At 35.2% G+C, this 27063-nt stretch overlaps 1 protein-coding gene across 1 annotated transcript; it reads left to right on the top strand.

Moving 5' to 3' along the window:
* The first annotated feature begins 11172 nt into the window (after positions 1 to 11172).
* LOC129797000 (protein I'm not dead yet) lies at positions 11173 to 26563 on the top strand. The gene is made up of 7 exons (XM_055839221.1): positions 11173 to 11615; positions 20801 to 20877; positions 20977 to 21112; positions 21767 to 22032; positions 22103 to 23141; positions 23205 to 23342; positions 25158 to 26563. The coding sequence occupies exons 2-7, from the start codon at positions 20825 to 20827 to the stop codon at positions 25308 to 25310; spliced, it is 1785 nt and encodes a 594-aa protein (XP_055695196.1). The 5' UTR covers positions 11173 to 11615; positions 20801 to 20824; the 3' UTR covers positions 25311 to 26563.
* The last annotated feature ends 500 nt before the right edge of the window (positions 26564 to 27063 follow it).

Below are 27063 nucleotides of genomic sequence, written 5' to 3'. Positions count from 1 at the left end.
GCTTTATTTATTCAACCTAGCAGCTATGGGGGTGGGTGTGGATGAAAAAAATTGGGAGTTCAGTGGGTGCTCTCTGGATAAATGGCTATAATCAAATTATTTCACAATGCAAACCTTTTCTATTTTAAGTCCTCCATACTCTGGTTGGTACAATCAAACCATCATGATATGGAGTGACTGGTCGACACTTCCTCCTCCCACACCACTTGCGCGCCCTCCCGCCCCAAACGGGCGGGATGAGGTGTTGAAATTTCCAGCTAATTCAATTAAATTTGTTTAAGTGACAATTCAAATCGCATGAACACTTTAGCCCCACGGTGTCAGCGACTGTTTGCATTTTTCATAAACCATCGCATCCCCACCCCCACATCGTGAAAACTATTTTCCCATTTCGTCATCAATTTGCGCGCAAATGAAGACAATCAGAGGACAAAACCCCATCCAAGTGGCACAATATGCAAATTTTATCCATTTGGAGTCCAAAAATGGAATTCCTGCTAGGAGATTTTATTGGTCAATCTGGGACATTTATAAAATATTCAATGATATATTTAATAGAAAACCTTTTAGTGCATCCTATCACAGAAAAATGTCACTTTGTGTGTTGTAAATTTTTAATGGCAATTTCTTTTAGTGAACGGAATCTTTTTTTTGTAAAAAAATTGATGAAGAACTTTTCTTCTAATTTTAATAAAATTTTCTTTTTAACTATTTTGTTTGTTTTTCTTTACAAAAAACATGAAAATATATGAAATTTTGTACATTCTTTAATTTCTTGAAATACTAAACACCGACACATCCATTGCAGAATGGAGAGTCAGTAATTAGATTAATAACTTGTAACCGGAGCATATTTCTCTAAAAGAATAATTTTGCAATATCATTGGCAATCACTTAAAAAATGCTCAAAAACATTCCTAATAAAATTGCTGCACTTTATCGGAAATTAAATGATTGAGTTCATGATCCCCGGCGTTGTACATTCAGAATTGTCTGTTTTGATCACGCAAAAGTACCTCAAAAATGAAGGGTTATTGAATTTGAAATGCCTGACGGAGAGACTTTCAGAAATGGGCGTTTTCTATAACCACCCCCAAATAAAAAAAAAACCTCCACTCATCCCGCGCTACAGAAGTAAAAGACTGTGAATGAAAATTGCATTCTGCGGTTTGAATGTGAACCCTCTGTGAACTCTGGAAATCCATTTGGACATTCAATTGGGATGACTTGTGGAAAAAGATGTGCTTCTCACTCTCCGGTGTAATATGTGGGGAAATTAATCAAAAGAGGCGCTCTCGCTACTTTATTGCCTCCACGCTCTCCCAAATTGACGAACAATTTCCTATGCTTGAACGTTTTGGCTTGAACAAAAAAAACGAGCGCTTCCATTGAAGGGTGAAAGAAAAAAGAGCGTGAAAAATAGGCGACATCACGGTGCAAAAAAAAATTGTGAAAAAATGTGAATGAAACCTGGGCCAAAAACCCTCGTGAATACCGGGGGCAATTTTTGCACGTTTCATAATATTCCCTCCGTATATGCGAGACAATTTTTCGAGACACCCCTCTGCGGAAGACCCCGAAAAATCGCCTATGAGAACGATACCATCTCATCCTCCATTGGTCATCCAGAGTGGTGCCAGACCGAGCGTGTGGCTAATTCACTGCGAATTGTCAGAGGAAGAAGTGGGCAGAAGGACACGGAGAAATTGACCCTCGCTAGCATAGGGGCCTCTCATGATGGCATATACTATACTATGTAGAGCTTGGGTAGAAGCGTGTGTGTCCTATTCGACGTACTGACCACCTTCCTCCAACCATCGTACGTTTTGACATGAATAGAAATCCACCCCTCGAGGCCTCATTCGGGGGTTGATTTCGAGTGTGCGTGTTTTCTCTGTCTTCTTTTTTCCACATACATATTCTATGCACGACGTCACGACGCCCAGTTGTTCTTAAACTTTTCGCAAAATTAGTTTTTTTTATTTAAACAAAATAAAAACACTTTTCTGCGATGAAAAGAAGAACATAAGAAAAATAATTTTCGTGGATATTTTCCATACTCCACAGGCATTAGAAGATTATGGGATTGCAACATAGTATAGGTATACCAGAAGATTTCAGTATTTGTAACTTTTTTCCCTGAATATTTATTGTTTCAGAAATAGCAAAAATATTTTCGCGAGAAACACTAAAAATCTGGTTTCTTTTGTTTTCTACTTTGTAAAAAATATAAGATCATTTCATATATAGAAGTTTAAAATAAAGTTGTGATTCGATATGACATAATTTATAAATTATGTTTGTTATCCTTAGTTTATATTAAATAGTAAGTAATATGCTGGATATTATTTCAGAACTCTTATAGTAAATTAAGGTAATGAAAGTATTAAAGTTTGAGATGCAATGGATATGGCTTTGGATTTCTTCTCTTTTCAGAACATTACATATACATATGGACTATTCAATGGCGCTAAAAACCACCAAAATGCCGGAAAGCACGATCTGGGTAATACCTGAAGGAATATTAATTATTCTGTTTATATTCCAACCCTTAAATATCCATAGAAACGAGGACTAGATTTAATTATATAGCAACAAAAAGGAACCAAAAAGTACGCCATTTCCACATATTACTTCCTGTCAAACAAAGGAAACAACCCTTAAAAAGGCTTTTGAAAGCTAATAAATTTGTTCTTTTGATACTTATTCAGTTCCATTAAGAAGGATTTAAATGTATTAATAAAAAAATTTACGCGAAAATTACACATCAATTGTAAAGAAAAGGAAATAAAAAAAACCGGCATTGAAAATTCAATACGGCGGCCATTGTGGAAAAGCTCTTGTGCGTGAGGAGTGAAAACACTGAGGGAAAGTTACGCCATTTCTGTAAATGGACGTCGTACCACGCAATGTCACTTTCTCTTTTTTCTCGAAAGAAAATTTCGTTTTACATGCAAATCCACGTTAAATTTTTTACATTAAAAATTTCTCAGAAATTAGTAAATGATGCAATAAGACATAATTGAATTAATTTCAAAATTATTAAAGCTTTTGTTGAGCTTTAGCGAATAAAAAATATTTCCCCGTTGAAATATATTATTTAATTCAGGGGAATTTATAATTAATATTCACAATAAATCAAGAAATTTGATACTCATTTCACTTTCATTTATAAACTTTTAATCATTTATTTTCAGATGAAAATTTTAAGGTTTTCACGCATTGCATAAACTTCACTTTTTGCCACCCCCAAAAACCTCATTCTCTATTTTAAATTAGCCCAAGGAGGAATTGAAACGTCAATCAATATTTTAAAGTGCTTAATTATGGATTTATTTCAATGCGGGGGATATGATTAAAAATTCAAGGTCTTGCTTGAAATAGGTGAATGGAATCGAAAGTTCCAGAAGGATGCTTCAAAGGAGGAAGCTTTTGATTGAGTATTTGACATACTAATTGAATTATTTCTATACAAATTTTCACAGATATCACTTAAATTCCGGCAAAACTTCCATAAAGGATGCGGGAAATGTTGGAAAGAAGAGAAAACTTTGGGAAAATGTTGAGAGAGAGAAAGCGTGACACCTTTGGGAGACGCCATGCGAAAATGTCCTCAAAAAGTTGTTACCCGAAAAATGTTGATGTGAAAATTCCGGGGTGGCACCATTGCGCGAGGATGCCATGGAAGACCTTCCATGTCTGTCACACATCCTGGCGTTCCTTATGAATCATTAACACACTTTCTTTAAGAATCACTTTTCACGGAGTCTTTGGGAAAAACGATCGGGAAAATTTGCGCGGAAACTCCGTGTGGAGATTTACTTTTAGTCTGAAAAATTTACTTTAAAGAGGTTACCGTGGCATGAGACGTCATTCGACTGGCGGACCGCGAGGAGATGCGTACGCAATTGCTGGGCCTATCGTACTGAAAATTCAAGGGGTGCAAAATTCAAACTCAATCAAAAATCATCCCTTCAACCCCAGGTCAGAGTGAGAGAGAGAAAACGGGTTGGCAATGTTGGAAACTGGATGCCACAGGAAAAATATTTCAGCAATCCCAAACCACTCCTGGGAGGATGTAAAAAATGCACAAGAGTGAGCGTGTTGGGGAATATTTGATGAGACAACAGGACTGGAAGGATGTTTTATGTTTCGAATGAAAATTTTAGGAAATATTTCATTTATTGCCTTACGCAATTTTTCAAACTTTATATTCACAGATTTTCAGTGGAGTAAACGAGCTTTTATGATATCTACAAAAAATTCAATAAATTGATCCAATTGATCTTTCTACGTAATAATTTTAAACTGAAATGTCTTTAAATAAAATCCCAAGTTTGAGACCGATCTAACGATTTCGTTTTTTAGGGGATACACAGAAGTCACAGAAGTCGTGCTTATTCTATTTTCACAAGAATCAATCTAATTTTGAAAGGTATTTCAAAAGAACTAAGATTTTATTAGATATCGAATTTGCTTACTTAGAGATAATTTTTGATTATCAAAAAAGATCAAATTTTCACACAAACATTTCTTTCATGAAATGTTAAAGCATGATCGAGATTGGAGTGGTAAAAAACGCGTTCACTCTTTTTTTACCTATACCTACTATTTTGGCACCCCTTCCAGCCCCTTCGACGATACTCGCAGCCGATATAGCGCACCTTTATCCCTTTTCGCCGACGAGAAGAAAACATGAAATTCATCATCAGCTGCAGTTCCTGCTGCCGCGAATGAGATGCGTTTGAATTTTTTTTTAAAGCAACCATTCCTCTCGCTCCCAAAAACCCCCGGTGTATGGCATCCCTACCATTGAGGAACAATATGATTATATTTCGCTCAAATACATCATTATAGTGTTTATTTGCAAGAGGGTTATATATGCGTTTCTTGTCCTCCGGCGAAGGGTGAAAAGGTGATGCAATTGAAGAATATCTGCCGCTGAGACGAATTTTTTAACAATTTCTCTCCCTTCCTTTGTCAACCATCGTCTCGGTGCGTTTTTTCTGCGTTCCCTGTTTCCCCCGATGGGAGATGATGGAGGACAAAGGAATCGGAGATCGCTTCTGAGAAGAAAGTCTGCATCGGATGAGATTTTTTGGCAGAGGGGATTCCCTTTGAGACAGAAAAGGACATACGAGAAAAAGGGGTTATTGAACTCCCAACGGTTGGATTTTTCAGCCGTGGGGCGATTAAATCATGCCAAGAAACAACTCGGCAATGTGAGTGAGACCGGTGAGAATTTTTCAAAAGTATAAATCTGTCTGGGAAAGAGAAGGGAAGGATGGCAATTTTTGGTAGTGCAAAAGGAAGTAAAGAATTAGGACATAAACCTGATTGTTGAACAGATGCTAAATTCAAATTGTTATTTTTGAGCTTTCGATTTTAAATTATTGTAGGTACTATGCAGGCAGAGTTTTGCAGACAAAAGAAGTTTATTCATTTATGCATCTTTCATTCGAGGAAACTATCGGGATACGCGTAATCCTTAGAGTAAAATGATGTATCCATAATATTCCAGAAATTATCAATTAAACCTATCGTTGTCTATAAGAATTACCTGGGAAAAGCCGGCAAAGATTGACTCAAAAATGTTAACATTTACGTTACTTAGCTTTTAGGTTCTTACAAAGAAGCATAAAATATTTTTTTTAAATCTTATCAATGAAACATTGGCGCAGATGTTTCATGTATAGACAAAAAACACAATTAGACGTATTTTTTTTTCGTTTCTAGCCGATTTTAATATTTTTTTCCAGCTGAGTATAAAATGAAAGTTACATTTGGCGATTAAAAGAGCTCTTTTCATAATCTATTCTACAAAATTACACCATTCAAAATTGTTTCCTCGAATACCGAGTTTTTCCATAGAGGTATGAAGAAACTCCTTAAGAATATGAAGAGAACAATGAATTTTCTTAACTATTACTTTTTTTTTTTGAGAATCTTAATTTATATACTTAAAAGGAATCCTTAAAATTCGTTTATCTACCCTTGACATCCCTATTTTTTGTCAATGCATTTATGTTATTTTATCCATCATTAACATACCCACCTATTAATCCAAAAATATGTTTAATACTTTAAAACTCAATTTAGTACAATCAGAGCAAATAAGTGGCGGAAAAAGGACCAATTATTCACCCCCGTATTTTATCTTGTTCTTGTCACATTGCATGTCTCATCAGTGGATATTTAATGCAAAATAGGCCAAAAATGTGACTCACTCCAAAGTGCTTCAATCATTAATCACGGTGTCAATCGAAAGCAAAAAGAAGCGCCAAAAATGTCGAGGGAAACATATCGAACGGGTGCGAATAGAAATACGGGAAAATATTATGGATTAAGCCCCCTCGGAAGCCTTTCATTAAATGGCAAAAATGTGAGGTTTTCACACAAAAAAAACTATATCCTCTCTCCGCGCCCTCAAAATCTCCCGAAAATCCTCGAAAAAAGGGGGTTGAAATGTTACAAAATTTTGCTGATTTTTTTTCGACGAGCTCATACAATTTTTTTCCACGAAAAAAAAAAACATTCATAAATCTTGACGGGAAGGGTGAAAAAAAAAGATGCACACATAATTTTCAAAGAGGGGTGCTAATAATGAAAGGCAATTCAATTGGCCGTGTTGCCTTTTTTGCTTGCACCCAAACACTCGCGCAATGTAACCAAATTAATTGTGCCTCTATTGAATTAGCCTCCACTCCCGCGCTTCTTGTCAATTAATGGAAAATCAAACATGAGTAAAACAAAAAGTCCACACCCCCGCGGGAATTCGTAATCCCTGGAGGTAGCTTTAACATCATCCATATTGATTTTTTTTTACTAAAAGTTGCAAAAAATGCACTGGAGGCGAAAATCAGTTGAAAAATCCATTCCCTCCTCGACAACACTGCATCCCCTTTCAACCCCGTCTGTTCCCTTCATGCGTGGAAGATTAGTACGATAGCGGAAAGGATGTGTGAAGCATCACGAGGAGGGTTACAAAAAAAAGCGAAAAAGGGACAAAAGAGTGAAGTTGGGAATTAAAATTTATTGTATTGTTGTAAATTGTGCAACTTTTTAAGCTTTGGCGCCATTTGTCAACATTTTGGCGCCAATTTTATGCTTTGCTCTTCCTTACCGTTCACTTTAAATTTCGCGCTGAAATGTGTACTACTCTATAAACTCTATATAACAGAATTTCCGTTAACGGCGAAATAGAGTTTTCGCGGGTTTTCATATTTTTCCAGCAATTTAATTTAAAGCCAAAAAATACTGACGTCATTGTTTGCATTTTTGGGCAAATCTTTGCCAGTTTTTTCCCAACTGAATACATTAACTTCTTATTTTTTTCAAAGGAAATTTTTGGATTACTCCCGCAAATGAGAGGTTTTCCATAATGAAAAGAGAGTAAACTCCTTTGAATCAAAATTTCTCTAATATCAATTTATGTATCTTGGAGACCAATTTCAATATTAAATATGAATGAAAAAAATCTCAGAAGATGAAAATAAATTTAGGAAAATTCTATAATATTCCTTGTGCCCATTCTCGGGGCTTCCGTTCTCCAATTCAAATGCAAATTGATGTTAATCGCCTGTTAAGTCATTTGAGATTGACTTATGGTTCAAGTTCATTGGAAATTGCAAGCGGCGCTATATTTACTCGACTGCTTGACATTTTTGCGTGTTCCACTGATTTTCACAATCCATTGGAGCTTCCTTGGAGATTTTGCGTAAGAGCACTTCATCTTCTGTGATAATTACAACGTCAATTTGCGTTCTCAGTGACGACAAGACACACCGCATCTTTTATTTTTGTATATCAAATTGCTATAGGGCGCTATATAATTTTAATTGAAACATTCCTTTTCTAAATTAAAAGAAAAACTTTCAAATTGCTGTATATATGCGTTTTTGCTGTATGTGGTGGAATAATCTTCAATTTAAGTTTAATAGCATCTTAATACCGTTAAAGGAACATAAAAAGTTTCGAAGAAATTTTATGATTTGTTGTGATGAACTACAGAACATCGTATATATTCTTTGTATGCCGCCTATCGTACCGCTATCACTATTTTTCATAATGAAAGTTTTCATGAAAAAGTTTGCTTTTAAATATTTTAAACAAAAAGCTAATTAAAGCTTAGATTTGTACATATCTTCATTTCTTTTTTTACGTTTTTCATATTTAAATAAAAAACTGCATTATTTGTTTTTTTTTCAAATTACGTGAATAATAAGGAAAATATTAAAAATTAATAAATTTCTTAAAGAAACAATAATCCGGGAACTAACATTTTCTTATCAGCTGCTTATACAAATTTATCATACACCCCACATTTTTCTATCAAATTGAACATGAAAAAATCACAAGGTTGGCAGACTATTTAATCATTTATCACACTTGAATCAATTTGTTGAACCTCGTGTTTCTTAAATAAGATATTCTTTATCAAAAGACCCCAAATTCTTCCTAAAAAAAAACTTGCTTTGTATGAAAATGAAGCGATAGCAAGATTTGTTGGTCAAAATTCACAATATTCTTGCACGATACTCTGGGGACCTTGTGAGACATACGACGGACGATATGAAGATGACCTTGCTGTGAAATATTTTAATCTAATCACGGAGGATTCGACAGGTGTGACGTTCAAGGAAGAGAATGCTCATCAAGTTCAAAGTGCAATAAAGCATTTTTCTAACGCAATTTATTCTGACGAGAATGCTGTCAATCGGCGTGCCCTCTCTGCAACTTAATTAATAATGAAGGTGCGCACAGCAGCGAGAAAAAAATAATGGTCATTGATGGAATTGTGCCGTGAACTTTATACCGACTACCCCGTATCTATTTTTATATTAACCCTTCCTGCGTCCCCAACCACGTGTTCACATACAGTAGCCAACAAATCCGCACGTACAGGTGGACGTGAAACTGCGCCCCAGTGTTCGATGCCATGCGAATGAATAAATAGTTGTGGAGCTCGTTGACCAGCAGTGGACTTCACTTGCTCGTCATTGTTTACGACGGCGATAATGATTCTCTTCCACCGTCGCGTTTGCACTCGCCCAAGGCAAAGAATAGGTCTCATGGCTCGGTGATCTCGTGCGGAAATACATGGCTGATCCCAAGAGACGAGCCCACTCTCAATTCCGCAGACAATGATAAATTCTGGGGAATGGTATCATATATTCGTGATGTGTTTTTATGCGTCTGGATGTGCGCAAACGGAGAGAAATGCTGGATACGCCGTAATTGGAGCAGCGATGACTTCAAGACAGTGTCGGACATAGAGTGGGGTACACCACATTTTTTTTCAGACGATTCATTTCATTCTTAATCATAAATTCCATTAAATTTTTCCAATATAAAAGCTTTGGATAAATATATAATTCAGAATTTTCTCCGTTTATCTTTGTTTCTCAAGAATTTTTAAAGTAAAGATTGGCCTCAAGAATTGTTAAAGTTTTACTCTACGTGCGGGTTGACCACCTAAAGTCTATTTATTAACATTCTAAATATCATAATCTAATGACTTTAATAAGTGCCTTGACCGCCTTGACCTAAGATTTCTTACATAACTAACCTCCCACAATGACAAAAATTCTTGATTAAATATTTTTCCACAAGTGAGACCAAAGAAAATGAGAAGCAAACGTGAATCTTCAATTTATATATTTGAATTACCTTATTAAAATTAAAAGTCTCTAATTATTTTGAAGGTAACATTAACCCAAATGTAGAAGACGTAATAAAATATTTTTTTGACTGCATAAGTTCATTGCAAAATATTGCGCAAAAAATCAGTGTGGCTTGAGTTTAAGTTCAATGTTTCTTTGGGATTTTATTCCACTATTTTCGTAAAAGAAAATGCATCATTAAACATTACAAGCAATAAATACGAAATTCAACTTTGCTTCGTTACGTCAGTAATAAGTTAGGCATACGCCAATATGATGCTATCATTATTACCCGAATGTGCAATGATCGTAAGTTTTTTTTAGGCGGGAAATGGAAAACAATTCAATTGAAAATTTAATGCGTAAAGAAGTTCTATTGATTCATATGTAAAGTGCTAATAATTGTTCTCAAGGTGAAGACTAAAACAATTTAATTGAAACTGCGTCGATATATGTATAATATTTTATTTTTAAATGTCTGTGAAAGTCGTTAATAAATAAAATATATGATCTATCTTTACAGCTTTCACATGCATAAAAAAACGTAATCAGTATGGTCAAGGATTAATGAAAAAATTTCCCAGCGAAATGAATTAAATTTTTTTTGGATTTTTTTGGTTAGAGAAAAACGTCAAACGTTTATAAATACTTCAAATAGAAAAGAATGTCAAATGTAAGAAAGAATGCTATACGTTAGAAAAAAATTCAAAAAAATTAAAACGTCAAACGTTAGGAAAGAAATGTAACACATTACAATTTTTAAACCTAAAGAAAACCTCAAATGTTACAAAAAACGTCAAACGATGCTGATTATCAAAGCAAAAATAGTTTATATTTTATTTAAAAATCTCAATTTTTATAAATCCTGACTGCTAAACTTTTAAAAAAATCTTCCTGGTTCTCCACCGCCTTGAATAGCTAACTTATTAGTTACACCACTGATTTTCCTTCTTTTTTTGATATTCTTAATCCAAATTAATATAGAATTCTTACAAAAAAAATTTCAATCAATTTTCATTCATTTTCATTTATCGTGCGTTCTCTGAATATTTTGGGAATATAGGATAAATATGAAGAGGACTACGCGTGTACATCATGAGGATGGATTCGTCTTACCTTGGGATGTGTGCCAATGCGAGTCAGGAAAGATAAACAGTGAAACGTGGTCTTTCTCATAGGAGAGTGAGATTCTCGGTGCCAAAATGCGATGAATTTGCGTCTCGAACTGATCTCGAGAGACGCAAATACGACCATTGTCCGTGATTGACGTGAGGGCTGGAGAGTTTCATTCCGAAGGTACCTTCATTCTATGCTATGACCTGAAATTCTTCCATTCGTCTTTTTAGGAGAGAAAGAAAAAAAATCATTCTCATAGAAATTATTGTGGATTTTTTCGTGCCTCCTCTTCATTAGTTCTTTCTATCTCTATTCCTCGTATCGTGAAATGTGTGAATTTCTGTACGAATTGTATACCCAAAACACACATATTGGAGTTTTGTATGTACGCGGGCTTAGTCGGGTTTGTGTGGGACTATGTGGCTTGGAGATTACTATGGCAGTGTTGGGGGGACTTACCAGATATACAAGCCGCTGCATTTGCCTTCGCACTTACAATATAATGTATTTTTGTAAGAGGCGAGCTCGTCAGTTAGTCGCGGACTCGAGGTTGTGCGGTTGAGTTTGTCGAGAACATTTTTTGTTGCTCCTCAGAACGTTCTGCGGCATAAAATATTTGCTCATTTTTTTGAGCAAAATCCAGTCAACTCAATCCTTTTATTGGTTTTTGTTTTTTTTATTCCTCGTGAATTCTTCCGCTGCTAAATCATCAATAGTGGTTTTCATCAGGAGAGACACCAAAGTGCGCCTCTTTCTAAGCGTTGGGCGCAAGTTTTTGCAGAAATAACGATCATTTGTGAACATTTTCAAAGGAGAGGATCACATTTTTTTGATAAAGTGAGTGTTGAATTGCATTTTTTTTCTCCCTATACTTTCATCTAAAAATAATTTAAAAAGTCATAAAGTTGAGAATGAAAAGCGATAAAGAACCCTCGAGATTGGCGTCTCTTGTAATGCGAGATTGATGGCAAATGAATTGTGCCTCGTGGTTTTGGAGGTGTGATAAAACAGAAAGCCTCAACATGACTCTTGCCACGAATTTAATCGCGGAAAAGTTGTGTGTCACGAGTTTGTGGGGCGAAAAGAGTGCAAGTTAAGCTCTAAATAAATTTTCTAAAAGAAGCTACACCCCTCCTATAAATCCCACTATCTTTGAGTAGTTGAGCTACTTAAGGCATGATTTTGAGATGGAGATCTCCAAGAAGATGTTTTAAGATAAATGATTCAAGTGCGTGAAATCTCGCAATAGTGACGCAATGTGTGAACTACGTGTGTTGGTGAAAAATAGCTATGTGATAAAAATAAACCACCATACAAGATGTTTCGCTGCTTCTCCTCGTCAATTTTCTCTTTCATCCTAAATCATCTGTGGTGCGGCCCCTTTGCATCCTCCCCCGCTTTGCGTGCGTACAAATTGACCGATTGAAGGATATAGCAATGGTTCAATTTACAGCATCTCTTTCTCAAATAGTATATACCAGCAATTTATTCAAACTTCTCCGTTTCATGTTCTCAATTTCTCCAATTTAATCTCTGCGACCGCTTGTCTTGTCGTTATTGTACCAAATAGGCAGCATAGTCAGCATAGCTCTCATCTCTGGACGACAAACAAGGCGCGAGAATCTCTCCGAAATAATATTTATTTTCCCAAAAAATGCTTGCGTGGAAGCATGACCTTATTTTTTGAACTTTTACATGAACCTTAAGTAAAGCAATTAATGTGCCAAATTATATAAAGCACCGAGAGTGAATAACAAGTCTCCCTAGTTCATCATTTTATCTGCAATCTATTGCGAGACTTTGTACCATGAGGAATCAAGAACAAAGTTTTTTCTCTTGCCGTAAAATTCCTCACGCGCCATGCCTCACACTACACACATTTTCCATGTTTTATCTTATCGATTTGGGGCAACAACGGAAATTGTCCGATAAAACGTTCACAAAGTAGAAGCATTGCACATTGAGAACACTTGACAATTAATTCCTTGCTCTAACACCCTTTTTCTGCAGGAGCATTCCTAGGGCTTTATCGAGTGAATTCCCAGATGGGATTTTTCCATTGAAATTTTTTCTTACCCACTTGTTGCATGCAAACAAAGCAATTCCCGTGATCCACACACATAACATGGTTTGTTATGAGTGCCAAAAAATGCTCCCTTTAACCCCTATCAATTGACCATTGATTTCTCAATTGCACCACTATTCAATTGACTTTATTGGGTGGTTCTTATCAATTCATTCGCAATTCAAACACATTCAGTTGCGCGCCAAATCGTCATTCACACTCCCCTTTATTCATTGAAGAACTGTGGGTTTATTAACCTTTTATTTTATACTTATTTTGCCCTAATGTAAAGCTCCACCCAAAACCTTTTTAGGTCAAAGAGTGAATGCGGTGAATTATATTTCAAATTATTTAGCCCTCTGCACTTATTTGGCTGTTTTTTAAATGTTGAATTAACTTGAAAAATTAATTTAAAAAATTTCAGAATTTTTAAAGGTTCTAACATTTGTTTTAAGTGAGAACTTAAATGCCACTAAACTATTCGTCGCAAAATTAATTTTAATTTATGTACGTACATACATGCTATTTGGAGGACAAGCGTGTTTATTCTTTTTTTTCCATTGCCCAGATGGCACATGTAATTTCCCAGTAACTTGAAAAATTGCTCATGATAATTTTATTGAACAAAGCTATATGGAATTTTTTACAAAATATTATAAATTGAAGCAATATTTTCTCTCTAACTTTTCTGAGAACTTTGAAATACTTTTTACATACTCTTCTGTAAGAACTAATAAAATTTTATCGATATATGATTTTGTTGGTTTTTATTTACGTTCTCTACCGCATTTTTATTCTGAATTTTAGATAAGTATTTTATTTTATATTTAATTTTAAATAAGAAAGCAAGAAATTCTAAATATATTCCTATAATATAATTTATGCATATATTATCTTACGTCATAGATTTCTTGAAGATTCACGTCTATACTTACGTAGAATTTCTGTTGAGAGCAATTTTGTGTTCTTAAGGAAGGTCAATGCTGCAGTATTTTTTTAAGACTTACGCAATCTCTTCGCAACAACGAGTATTCATAAAGATAAGTGGCCCACTGTTCGGCTTATTTAAGTACCCCACAGAGTGTGTCATTCTGGTCAATTAATTTTCGGGTAGGCTTCTTGCTTCTCCTCCAGGCATGTCACCCCAGGTTGCGTCATATACACGTTGGAATGAAAGTCAGAGTAAAATTGATAAGAATAAGTATCTTGGGGGTTAGGAAAAGTTATCGCGCACAGTCAACTTCCTCTAAAGCCCCTGAAATTCGACCCGATTGAATGAAAATTGGACTGACCTCTGCTAGGGTCAGTGGGGAACAATGTGGAGGAGTTGACGTCTTCCTCTCAGAATCAGTGGAGCATATCGCACACGAGATTGTCTTTAGAGGCGTGAGGACAAAAAAGTTATATGCCTTTTTTGTTGCCCCCATGGAAAATGAATTTCAATTACACGTTGTCGCGCCAGATAGAGAGAGGGAGAGTAAAAAGTATGAATGTTACGTAATCGTGTATTATAATTTAAATATTTGTCAAAGTGCTATTGGGAGACGCAATTCCTTGCAAACCACTTGACACCATCCATAAATTCTAATAAATAATTTATCAGCATGTATCACCCCAGCAATAGATTGACCTTCATTTTGTGATATGGGTATAAAAGACAAGACGATCTTTTCGGCGCGCGGGAAATGCCAATCTTTTTGCAACATGTCTCTGCAACCACGCGCTTAGAACTTTATTAACACTTAACGAGAATAGTGACCTTTATCGCTTAATCGAGCTACATTCCAACCTGTTTGATTTTCTTTCTTCATTCAATACTCATTTCCATTTTAATAAACTCGCACATAATTGACATATTATTATGACGAATTATTCTAAAAATGCTGTGATTGTGCGAAATGTGCTAATTAAGCTGCAAATTAATACCGCACACGTGAATTATGTTGCATCATGAAAAAGTTATTTTTTGGAAAACAAGCAAAAAAATTCTCATTCATCGCAATAAACGCACTTTTCTCATCCTATCAATTAAGTTCAATAAAATTGTATTTCGTGAATGAAAAGATTTTTAAATTTGAAATAAAAAATTTATACAGTCAGGTATTGATTAACGTCGCATGGGATATACTCTTTCCACTCATTATTATTAATGCGACGTTAACCAATACCTGACTGTAATGAAATTCAGAACTGTTCATATTTTATTTTATTGATCTATCAGTTATATTTAAAAAAATATACATATTTTAAATGATTTCTAATTTAAATTCTACTTCTTAATTTATAAAATTTTTAAGAAAAAAAACTCATTCTCAATGTACTCAAGACATGAATTCCAATCGAATTCATTATTGTTTTACCTGCTCTAACATATCTAAATATTTACTTTCAACCTCTTGAATTAGTTATCTGTTTCAATTTGCAACAAAAAATAAACTCGCCATCGATATATAAAACATTGGTATCACTATTTCTTTCTTTCAAGTAAACAAACCAAGAATATTGTTTATTCTAATTTTTATAATCTCTACCGCTTAGTGATTGTGATTTTAACATTTGAAAGGAACTCTAATAAAAATTATTAGCAATCTTGTAAAAATATTGTTTTGTTTATTCGAAGAACAAGTCGCCAATCTTCATTCAGGTACTGTTAAAAAGTACTTATAATGGAACTTGTTGCTCGTGCCATTAATGTAGTTGGCATGCGATTTAATGCCACTGTTGATGCGGGAGGAGCGTGAGAGATTCCATAGAAAACACGTGGAAGAGCTATCTATCAATGCAAATTTTTTATTGCAGCCATCAATGCACAATAACAGTCGTGATGGGCTAATTTGTCTATTTTTTGTACCTTTTATAATCATCTCTTCAATATGCCGTGTATAATCAGATTCACACTTCTCCTCACGCAGCTGCTGATTAAACTCTTTCACGTGACAACCTCCTCTTCCGTTCGAAGTCCAAAATGTGTTCTGTGAGGAAATTGGCAAGTTGAAAATTTGCGCGGAAAGATGAAAATTGCGTCAAGGTCCCACACACTGGCATAGTCGCAAACTCTCAGAAGAACTGAAATAGAATCAAGTTGAGATTTTCACTGCGAAAGATGACCCTCTGTGTATGACGTAAAAGCGCGGGAAACCGGGTGGAGTAGTCATGTGCAAAAATTCCTCGCGCGAGATGGCCCAAAGGCTGACCTTGCGAGTTTGCTGGTCTTCGATTGATGGACGCGCGCGGAATGTGGTCGCAGAGAGTTGCCTTTCCAGACTTGCTTACAGGTCTTTAACATCTTTTATAAAATTATGGGGCGAAAGTGTTTGGCTTTTAGTGAACTTTTTTGCAAACCAGCATTTTTTTTCGCCAACAGGCTTCTTCACTTTCAGACTTTGTCAATTGCTTATACAGACAGAAATAAAAGAGATCAAAGTTGTAAATCGAGAGGCTATTTAATCGAGGAAAGGCCTCAGGCTATTGCTGAATTTAAAAAGCTTATCAATGTGTTTGAATTTTCTGTTCAAATATAGAAGCGAAATTCTCTAAAATGTCGAAAGTTATCGATAAGCTGGAATTTCCTTATCTTAATGTAATTTCTCTTTGAAATTGAATTTTTTGACGTGAATTTTTTGCTCTTAATTGTTCGGTAAACATTTAAACTGTTTATGACTTTGCAATTAAAATTAATTGTATTTTAATCTCTTAAGAAAATCCTATTCAATTTCATAGATCTTCCAAAGCAGAGATGATCATGAAAAAAGTAAATTATTGGATATAATTTCTTTGGAAACCCTTAAATTCTTGACATGAAAAAAGGTTCCACAATTGAGCAAACAGTTGATAAGAAATTAATTCTAACGCTCTGTACTCTCAGTAAATTTTTCAAAGTCCGTACGATATCAGCGATGAGATAGGATTAAAGATCATGATGTGGGGTATATACGCATAAAATGTCTTAAAAGAAAAGAATTAAGTGAGAGGGGAAAAATAAAGTACATCAACTACCACATTGACCCACATTGAGAAAAAAATCAACACAACTTCGTGCTTCGTGAAGGAAAAAAAAGAAGATAAAATCATCATGTTATTTTTCCCACAGCGACCTCGTGCTCCGGAAATTGCGGGAGGAATCAGCTGTGAGAGAAAATTGCATCATTTGAGCTTTCTCATTGATTTATCTCGCATACACTGAAGATCTCGTATTGGTCTTGAAATTTATCGTACAAGATTCTAGATTAGGTCTGGTTAGATTAGATTAGATGGCGATTCACTTTTGGCACAAAAACAATTTTTCCTCTAATCCCCCGCATTGCTGACGAAAAATATCATATGGTCTGAGAGGATTATGTGTGGTATACCATTGATATAACTTTCACGGTCTCCATCGCACCAATTTAGATTATTTTTCAACTTTTTAGCGATTCTTTTTTTCTCTTCCTCCTACCGACAAGGTTAATTTCTTATGTAATTCTCTGTCACTAACAAATTTAATATTCACTTTCCATATATTTGCTCTCATTTTTGGTGCGACAAATTGCGTGGCAGCTTTTTTTTTCTTATACCCACTACATCCAATATTTACAATCTTGTCATGCTTCATTAAAAGTTGATAATTTTTTCTTATACATATTAGAATGAAAAAAAATCATGTCTATCACGAAAAGCATTGAGGAGGGGAATTTTAGAAGTCTCAGGGTGGAAGCTGTCGCTAACTGCGAGATGAAAATCGGATGATCATGATGATGTGATGCAACTGAAAAAGCTTCCGGCGCTATAAAAGTGATATTTCTGTACACATTACCTACATTATTTTTCTATAATTTTCCTCACTTTGCTAGCGGTCTTTTAGTGTGGCTTTGTGCGCTATTTGTGCAAGAGAGAGATCTTGTGTGGGTGGAAATTCCACTGTAAATATACAAAGCTCCCGGTAAATGAGTGCAAAAGCTCACAAGAAAACATAGAAGAGGCAAGGCGTTAAATGCCGGTGAGAATTCGTAAACACTGACGTGGAGTTCATTCAACGAACATCTTTTACTTTGTAAGATTTTTCATGATTTTTCATTAAATTCCAAATCAAATAAAATAAAACAAAACATTTTCTCATTCATCATGGGAGATTCCCGCATTCTATGCTTGTTAGTATAGACTGATAAAATTTATTCTCGTGCTGATAATAAGCATAGTTGTTGTTGCAAGTTGAATAGAGATGCGTGATTCAATGCACATATTAAAATAATATTGTATGCATTTATTATGTTATCGTATTGTCTATAAAATGCGCGCCTAATGGCTCGAATTAACGTCATGAACGGTTTTACTTTTTTTTTTTTCAATTTAGAACTTTTTAATTCAAAAGCAATAGTCGTGTTGAAGGAAAAGTAGATCACGGCCTGTCAATATACGCGTAGTTGTCTCTATGATATTTTAAATACAACAAATTGTTGATGTCAGACAGCACACAAACATTAAATGCTGGTACTTTGCTCTTACTCTCCCTCTCTTGAAAAATTCACGACATTTGCATTGAAAATAAATTACAAGGTTGACCCAGAAGGGGTTTCTCCATTCTTTCGTCCATTCTATTCTTAGAGTTTTTTCCCTCCTGTTTTTCTCACGTGGGTTTTTTTGGTAGTGTGCTCTTGGATTTTCCTCGACAAACGCCATAGCCATAGCCTCCCGCGAGGATTTCTCAAAGTCAATCAGAGTTCGTTTGAAATAACCTTCGGAAAAAATTAAGACGATACATCGAACTTCAATTGCCTTTTTTTTGATTATTTTCTTCTGATTCGTCCTTTTCATCTTTTAACAAAAAAAGTAAAGCTTTTGTACTTTGTGGAGAAAGTTAATTTTATCAAAATTTTCAAAACGGATGGTATGACTCAGCTTCCAAATGATTCAGAGCTAAAAGTCATGTTAAAGCATTATCAATGTTTTTGTTTAATTAAAAATGATTTATAAAATTTTTGATATTTTTTTCTTACTTTGTTTCTTTAAATTAAACACGATTTTTTGATTGTTATCAAACTATTACGTGGTGTTTTAATACATTGATTTATATCACATTTATTGTATCTATTTATTAGTCATATTTCATTAAATAAAACAAAAACCTTTAATAAAATCTAATGTGGTTCACGCATGACAAGAAATTAAAACCAACTTGACATTATAACATGGTTTTTCATTAATTAAATGAATCATCCGCAAAAAATTGATTAAAAAAAATTCACAAAGAAAGGCATGAAATTCATTTTGAAAAAAAAATGTACTGGTAAGCTGACCAAGCTTACGAGAGCTGTGTTTCTTTCAGTGTACCAATTTTGTGAGAGCAAACTATAACGCAAATTCATTTAAATACGCGCAAAGTCCGAAAAAGTTGAAAAGTCATCCCCCAAGAAATCTTTAAAACGTCATATCTCGGGAACGGCTCCATAGATTTTCGAGTTTGAGCTATCGTTGGAAAGGTCTTAACCTCAACTATAATATATTAAAATATGAAGTAAATCGATAATGGCATTTTCGAAATATTCGAGTTCGAAACTTTCGAAAATTTTGATTTTGACTTTAGCGCCTCTCGCGGTCATTTTTCGAAGTTGCAATGTTCTAGACATTTGTAGGGCTTCACGAAACCTTTCATTTGCACTTGAGTTGATCAAAATCGGACTTGTAGAACCCGAGATATGACATGCCAACTTTGGAAGGCTATATCTCGAGAACGGAGACATAGATTTTCTTCATTTTTGGCATGGAGCTAGATAATATGGTCAGCTATAACATATCAAAAAATGAAGCAAATCGATAATGGCGTTTTCGAGATATTAATCGAAAACTCATCGAAAATTTTGTTTTTGATTTTTGGCCCCCTAGCGGTCACTTTTGAAACTTCGGATGTTCTAGAGAGTTGTAGGGTTTGTTGAGATCTTTCATTTGACCCCGGGTTGATCAAAATCGGTCAAGCCGTTTTCGAGTTATGGTCGATTTTCGATGAAAAATTGTGGCAGCCATATTGGCTAAACGGCTTGACCGATTTTCGAAAATGAGGTATCGTTGGAAAGGTATTGATGTCCCCTACAACATATAAAAATTTCAGATTTTTAGCTATTACAGGGGCTGAGATATAGCGAAAACAAAATTTTGAGGTTATTCAAAATGGCGGACGGGGGGGTGGGGGGGTGGATTTGACCTCATAATCGGATTTCTTCCGGTCGATATTTAAACTTTGCCGTTTACCGCAAGTCTCTATCTATTACCGTTCTCTTGCAATTTAAGTTTATAATCCGGACGGCCGGCCGGCCGGACGGCCGGCCGGACAATTTTTTTTTGGCGCATACGTTTTTTGGAATGTAGGGACCCTAATTCGTGCTCATCCCAAGTTTGAGCCCGATCTGACGACTTTCGATTTTGCTCGGTACACAAAAGCTGTGTCTGAAAGAAACACAGCTAAAAGCTTTTAAAAAGTCTCATAAAACCATCAGTTATATGCAAAATTTTTGGCTATTAATTACTAGAACAGAGCATAAAAATTCGCTTTCCCTATTTTTCTTGGTTACCGTGGGAAGTTCCAGGTGATTCCCTGGGGTCATTCACTCACTTAAAAATTCCACTGTGAATTAATTAAAATAAATGGTGTGACAAAAAGGAGGATCGCGTGGTGCGAATAAACTCGCATGGACTTTGAATCGGATCTATACATTATTCTTACGAATAAAATCTTTATTTTATGCTCAATGAAAAATATGTAGGTATGTCCCAAAATACAACAATAGTCACTTTCGTCGTCCATAAGCTGAAATAATAATTATGCTGCATTAAAAATATGTATGTACACAACCTATATATTACGCCTGAGTGGTCTCCTAGAGGTGAAGGCAATTGGGGGCAATTATTGATTTGCGTGGGTGATGAGAAAGATTATTGATTGACAAAATGTTTTTAAAACTTGCTTCTTTTTCGGTTCTTCTTTCAGAGTGTACGGCCTCGTGAGTGAACGATGACGGACAAAATAAAGGAAGAGAAACCGCTCAATGGCGAGGAAGCCATTACGTGAGTTCAATGTTTTTTTTAATCTTTTATTTTATTTTGGTAAAAGGGCTAAAGGAAAAATCAATGGTAAATCTTGTGGTTTTTAAAAATAACTTACAGACTCCCAGAACGACCACAGAGACCACTAACTGCAGGGCAGAAATGTTCACAATTCATTAGCATCTACTGGAGATCGCTAGTGGTTGTATTTTCACCATTTATCCTCCTACCCGTTTTTCTACTGAACGAGGGACCGGTGAGAAAATTTTTCTTAAATTTATTCCTACGTCAGTTAGTGAACAATTAAAAAGCATTTTGTAGATAATAAAACATTCGTGAATGAGTTTACCGCGATACGATCGCTCATCATGAAAATTCATTGCAAATTTCATGAAAAAGAAAGCTAAACATTGAATATTTTTGCCAGTTTTTTTTTTTAACTTTGAGCGTCTGAAATTTTAAACGCATTATTGATTGATTTTTGATATCAAATAACGTCATTCAACACACAAAAAACTTAATATTTTGAAAACATGATAAAAAAATTACATAAGTTTTTGCACGCCGAAAGATGATTTTCATTTATGCAAATACATCTTATATACTACGTTTGCGAATATATTTATTTTATTCTTGACGTAGACCGTATTTATGAATGAGGCACGTGGTAAATTTATTGCATCAATATTTTCTTTATGAATTCAACAGCTGAGCGATGATTCCAAAAGCAAATTCTTCAGCTTAATTGGTTGAGTAATTTTGAAGATAATTCCTCCTAAAACTAGAAAGATTTGTTTAGAGAAGAATTCAAGAAATTCCGCTATATCATCGCTTGTTCACTAATTTTTCGACAAACTTAAAAGGAATTTAAAAGAAGAAAGGAAAATTAAATGAAATTCTTAACTTACAGGCGTACAAATGCATGTACGTGGTGCTTCTAATGTCAATTTACTGGGTCACCGAAGCCCTCCCACTGCCCATTACTTCTATGATCCCAATGGTTCTCTTTCCTGTAATGGGTGTCCTGGACACAGAGAGAACATGTATGATGTACATGAAGGAAACAATGCTGATGTTCATTGGAGGCCTTATCATAGCACTTGCTGTGGAGTACTGTAATCTTCACAAGAGGGTTGCTCTTAAAGTGATCTCACTCATTGGATGCAGTCAAAGAAGGTATAAGGCTTTATATTCTTTTTGTTAAATAAAATTACTTATTCTGAGAATTTCTTTTATCTCTGCGCAGATTAAACTTTGGCCTTCTCACTGTTACAATGTTTGTCTCAATGTGGATCTCCAATACTGCTGCTGTAGCCATGATGTGCCCAATTATGCAGGCTGTCCTGGAAGAACTGGAGTCTCAGGGTTTGTGCAAGATGTACTTGGATAAGACAAAGTCAGCCGAGGAGGAGGGAATGTTGGGCAAAGATAAGGTTGATGATGAACCAAAGAAACCCTCAAAGACGACCATTTGCTACTTTGTCGGAGCAGCCTATGCCTCAACCCTCGGTGGGTGTGGAACAATCATTGGATCCGGAACTAATCTCACATTCAAGGGTATCTACGAAAGTCGTTTCCCCGATGCACCTGGCCTTGATTTCCCTAAGTGGATGTTCTACAATGTACCTGGAATGTTGATCTTCACCTTCCTCACATGGGCATACCTACAATTTGTCTACATGGGTCTCTTCCGTCCTAATAGTCCCGAAGCAAAGGCCTCCCAATTGGGCAAGGAGGGTGAAGCTGTGGCTCGAAGTGTAATTGAGACACGCTACAAGGAACTCGGTCCAATGACATCACACGAAAAATCCGTAGCATTCCTCTTCCTTCTGTCTGTTGTGTTGTTCTTCACACGTGCCCCAGGATTCATTACTGGATGGGCTGAAGCTCTAACTGATGTTAAAATTAAGGATGCCACCCCGGCCATTTTCGTTGTCATTGCACTCTTCATTATCCCGGCCAATTGGAAGTTCCTCAACTACTTTAAGAGTCGCTCAACAGCTGCCAATCTCCCCAAAGCCCCTACACCTGGTCTCATTACATGGAAGTACATTCACCAGAAGGTTCCATGGAGTTTGATTTTCCTGCTCGGTGGTGGTTTTGCTTTGGCTGAAGGTGGACGCGTTTCTGGAATGTCTGCCCTTCTGGGTAACTCACTTGCTGGACTGAAGACTCTGCCACCACTTCTTCTTCTCTTTGTCGTCTGCCTCACAGCTTCATGTCTTACTGAATTCACATCCAACGTGGCCATTGCTAACATTATGCTGCCAGTTCTTGCTGAAATGGTAAGAATGAAAATGAAGTGGCAACGGCCATAATTTAAATAATAACTTAAAATTTCTTTCAAGGCCATCGCTATTGAAGTTCACCCACTGTTCTTGATGTACCCCGCTGCCCTTAGCTGTAGTATGGCTTTCCACATGCCTGTTGGAACACCCCCCAATGCTATTGTTGCTGGTGTTGGAAATATCGCCACAAAAGACATGGTGAGTTTTATTCTCTAAAAAAATTGATTTTGATCACAATCGCTAAGAAAATTGAAAAGGATTTTATACGCAGATAAGAGATTTATTTTTATGCCCTCGCAACTTTGATGAGTTTGGCGCATTTTTGGACAAAAAAAATCTGCATTGATAAAAAAAATAAAAACGAAGCTTTATCGTGAATAACAATTGCGCCCTAAATTCTTTTTACAATGTGGGTTTATTTTTTTATTCCCACGATTAAGAAAAAAGCCCCACTAATGGCGGTTTCATTTACTTACATATTTATTTTTGTTGAAAAAAGATTTTTTTGAGTTCAGAATTAATTGAAAGTCAATCATAACGCGTCCAGTTATTAGAGTTGGTATACCACAACGCGGATGGGTCAGTCTATGCGTTGTAATTTAATTTTTAAGTAGTATTAGTAGGCAAAGTTGATTTTTTTTTATGAAATTCATCAATTCGAAAGACAAAAATGGTTATATCTCAAGTTCTATTGCACATACAGAAATTTCTTGACTAGTTTTGGAAAGGTATTGAAATAAGCTATAATCTGACATATATTTCGATACATTTCAAGGTCACCTCCAGAACACAAAATTGCGGATTTTTGTTCTACCAAAACAGTTTTTTGGACTTTTTGTCCTCAAGGAATGGTTTTAGAGGTTTCTGATGTTCCAGAAAGTTGTAGAGAATTGCAAAACCTTTAATTTGATACCAAATTGAGCAAAATCGGACAATCCGTTCAAGAGATATAACTCTTAGAACTTTTAAAATTCAAGAATTTTTCAAATGGCTATATCTTCTAAACGGTGACATAGAATTTCTTCATTTTTGGACTGATGAAAGATATTGAGTCAGGCTACAACATATCAAAATTTAAAGGAAAACGATAACAGATGTTGGGAGATATAGCCCCTTAAATTTAGGCAATTTTTGTTTTTGTTTTTAGCGCCTCTTGCGGCCATTTTTGGAACTTGGAATGTTCTAGACAGTCGTAGGGCTTCTCAATACCTTTCATTTGATACCAAGATGGTCAAAATCGGTCAAGCCGTTCTCGAGTTATATCGAAAAAACACTTTTTGCTTTAGGCCGCCATATTTGCTAAACCGCTTGACCGATTTTCAAGTATGATTTGTTGATGAAAACATCTCACTGAGCTCTACAACATACTAAAATTTCAGATCTCTAGCTTTAAGGGAACTGATCGACGGTATTTCAAAATGGCGGACGGCGGCCATCTTGGATTTTGAAAATGCGAAAAAATGAAATTTTACACCCACATTTCTATAGAAAACTTCAAACCGGAAGTCTCTATCGGTTACCGCTCTTGAGTTATAAGGCAAAATGTGGAGTCCGGGCCGGCAGGCCGGCCGGATCAAAAATTTTCCACCACCATTTTCGTAATGTGGGATGTCTAAAACGTGCTCATACCAAGTTTGAGCCCGATCTTAGGGGGTCGGTTTTTCCGACGATTACAATACTTGGTATGCCACGATTGTGGTATACCAACTAATTTGTAAATACTCTCAGATTCTTTATTGCAAAAGAAAAAAAAATAGAAAACAAATATCAAAGAGACAAATACAAAAGAGTAAAGATTAATGCGTTATTTGGCCTTGGCGAAGACAAATACTCAAGTCTCACAAAGTCAATGAAAGAAAATGAAGATGAAATGACAAGGAAGTCTGTAAATCTGAGAAATCTGTCTAATTGGTAATTTTTCTTGGCACCAAAAAGAACAACAAAGAATGAAGAAATCCTTTTAATTGTTTATAAAGAAAAAAATATTCTTAAATTTCTTTTGATGTCTTATAGGCTGTTGCTGGAATTGGTCCCACAATCTTCACACTCATCGTTGTCTGGGCTAGTTTTCCAACATGGGGTGCTGTCGTTTACCCGGAACTCGCAACCTTCCCAGACTGGGCCAGACATACGGTTGTCAGTGTGGCCAATGCCACTGTGACATAGGCAGCCATCTAAACTCATCCCTTTGGAGGAGCCTTATTCAGAAAATTTAGATTTTTTTGCATTTCTCATTTCGGAGGATTCAGTTGGCCAACATGTGGCACAATTTTCATGTGCCACTCGTGGATATTTTTCGAAGATTTTAGTTAAATCCAGAGATTGAATTTAGTGCCTAAACTGACTTTTTACATTTTAAGCAAGTTTATGTGGAGAACTGGTACTCGATCAGCCCATAGAATGAAATTTATTTAAACATGTGTAACAATTTCCAAGAAAAGGTGTTTAATTTTTTTTAACTGGAACACACTGAAGAAAATTCATTCTTCGCCAGTTTACATTATAGGGAACTTTTATGTCTCTAGGTGCGTATCATTTAATTCTATAGGTGCAATTTGCAATTCATTTTTTTAATCTTAAAAAAAATCAAAAAGAAAAATCACTCAGTGTGTGAAATGACATTTTGTAACCACTAAATATTATGGAGAATTTATGAATTCTCTAAAATCCCAAATTTTGTGTTTTTTTATTATCAATGAAAATAAAAAAAAAAAGAATTTGGGTGAATGTATCGCGAAAGAATATTTTAGCAATAAATTATTAATTTGATAAATTAATTCATAGGATCACGTCATGAAAGCATTTACTTAAGATGGTGTTGAAAGGAACATAAACACTGAATACTAAATAGTCGTTGTGAGTGTCTTTTGTGAGAAGAAATAAAAGGAAAACTCAAGGCCTGTCTTCCATACCTTAACACAGATTTATATTTATACATTTTGGGTGTTATTTTTGAATATTTGCATTAAAATTAACAAGAAAACGATGTGGTATATAGTGTGTTTAATCACAAAGAAATCAAATTGAAATTAGAACGCCAAGAATGTTTTTAGAAAAATGTAAATTTTCCAAAAATATTCTTACGGTTTAAAATTTTAAAATCATCAGAGAATTTTTACAAAGTGTTGCAACTATTCAAAAAATATATATACAGGAAGAATAAATTTTGTGTATCCAGGGACAATAAATTACTTTTTACCTCTATGCTCAAAAGAAATGTACATATTTTCCAAAATGAAAACATATTTTTTTGTAAAATAAATTAAAAATAGAAGAGCATAGTTTTCAAAAATATATTAAGAGAGAAATTTATGTACACAGAAACACCGATATTATTTGTTAAAACAAATTGTCACAGTGATATAGAAGTAGAGAATATTTTAGAGAAAAAAAAATACAGAAAAAATTATGTACGAAAATATGTAGTATTTTATTCATTGTTCCAGGTACGTTGGCATACATAAAAATTGCACTGTTCTCTCATCTAAAGAGAGACTAGACGATGATTCAGATGACAAAAGAAATTCTCCGTTGTCGTCTCAGTCGCGAATTATTCAAATTATCCAATTGTGCAACTTCATCCGGTTCATTGACACTTTTCATGGCTCACAGACAATCAATTTACAGCGCAGTTCTAATGCAATTAGACGTCAGGCTCGACACTTCCTACAAAGATTAGAGTCTATATATGTGATACTAAAAAGAATATGTGACGAAATAAAATCCACTTTGGTAATTTATGTGCGAACTTTTAGGAAAATCGGGAAAACCCCAATGTCGCTCAACAACCGCTCAGATGATCTGTCTCTGATTGGTAAACATGTGAAATTCTTTTTAATGTTTTTTTTCTGGTTTTCATATCATTTTTTTTTAAAATTGTTTTAAAACTCGATTCCTTTTGAATCTGCTTATTTTCTTG

Source organism: Lutzomyia longipalpis, chromosome 1, assembly GCF_024334085.1.
Source record: "Lutzomyia longipalpis isolate SR_M1_2022 chromosome 1, ASM2433408v1".
NCBI classification, from domain to species: domain Eukaryota; kingdom Metazoa; phylum Arthropoda; class Insecta; order Diptera; family Psychodidae; genus Lutzomyia; species Lutzomyia longipalpis.
The sequence above is the reverse complement of the archived record's forward strand: the minus strand, read 5'-3'. Positions and strand labels throughout refer to the sequence as shown.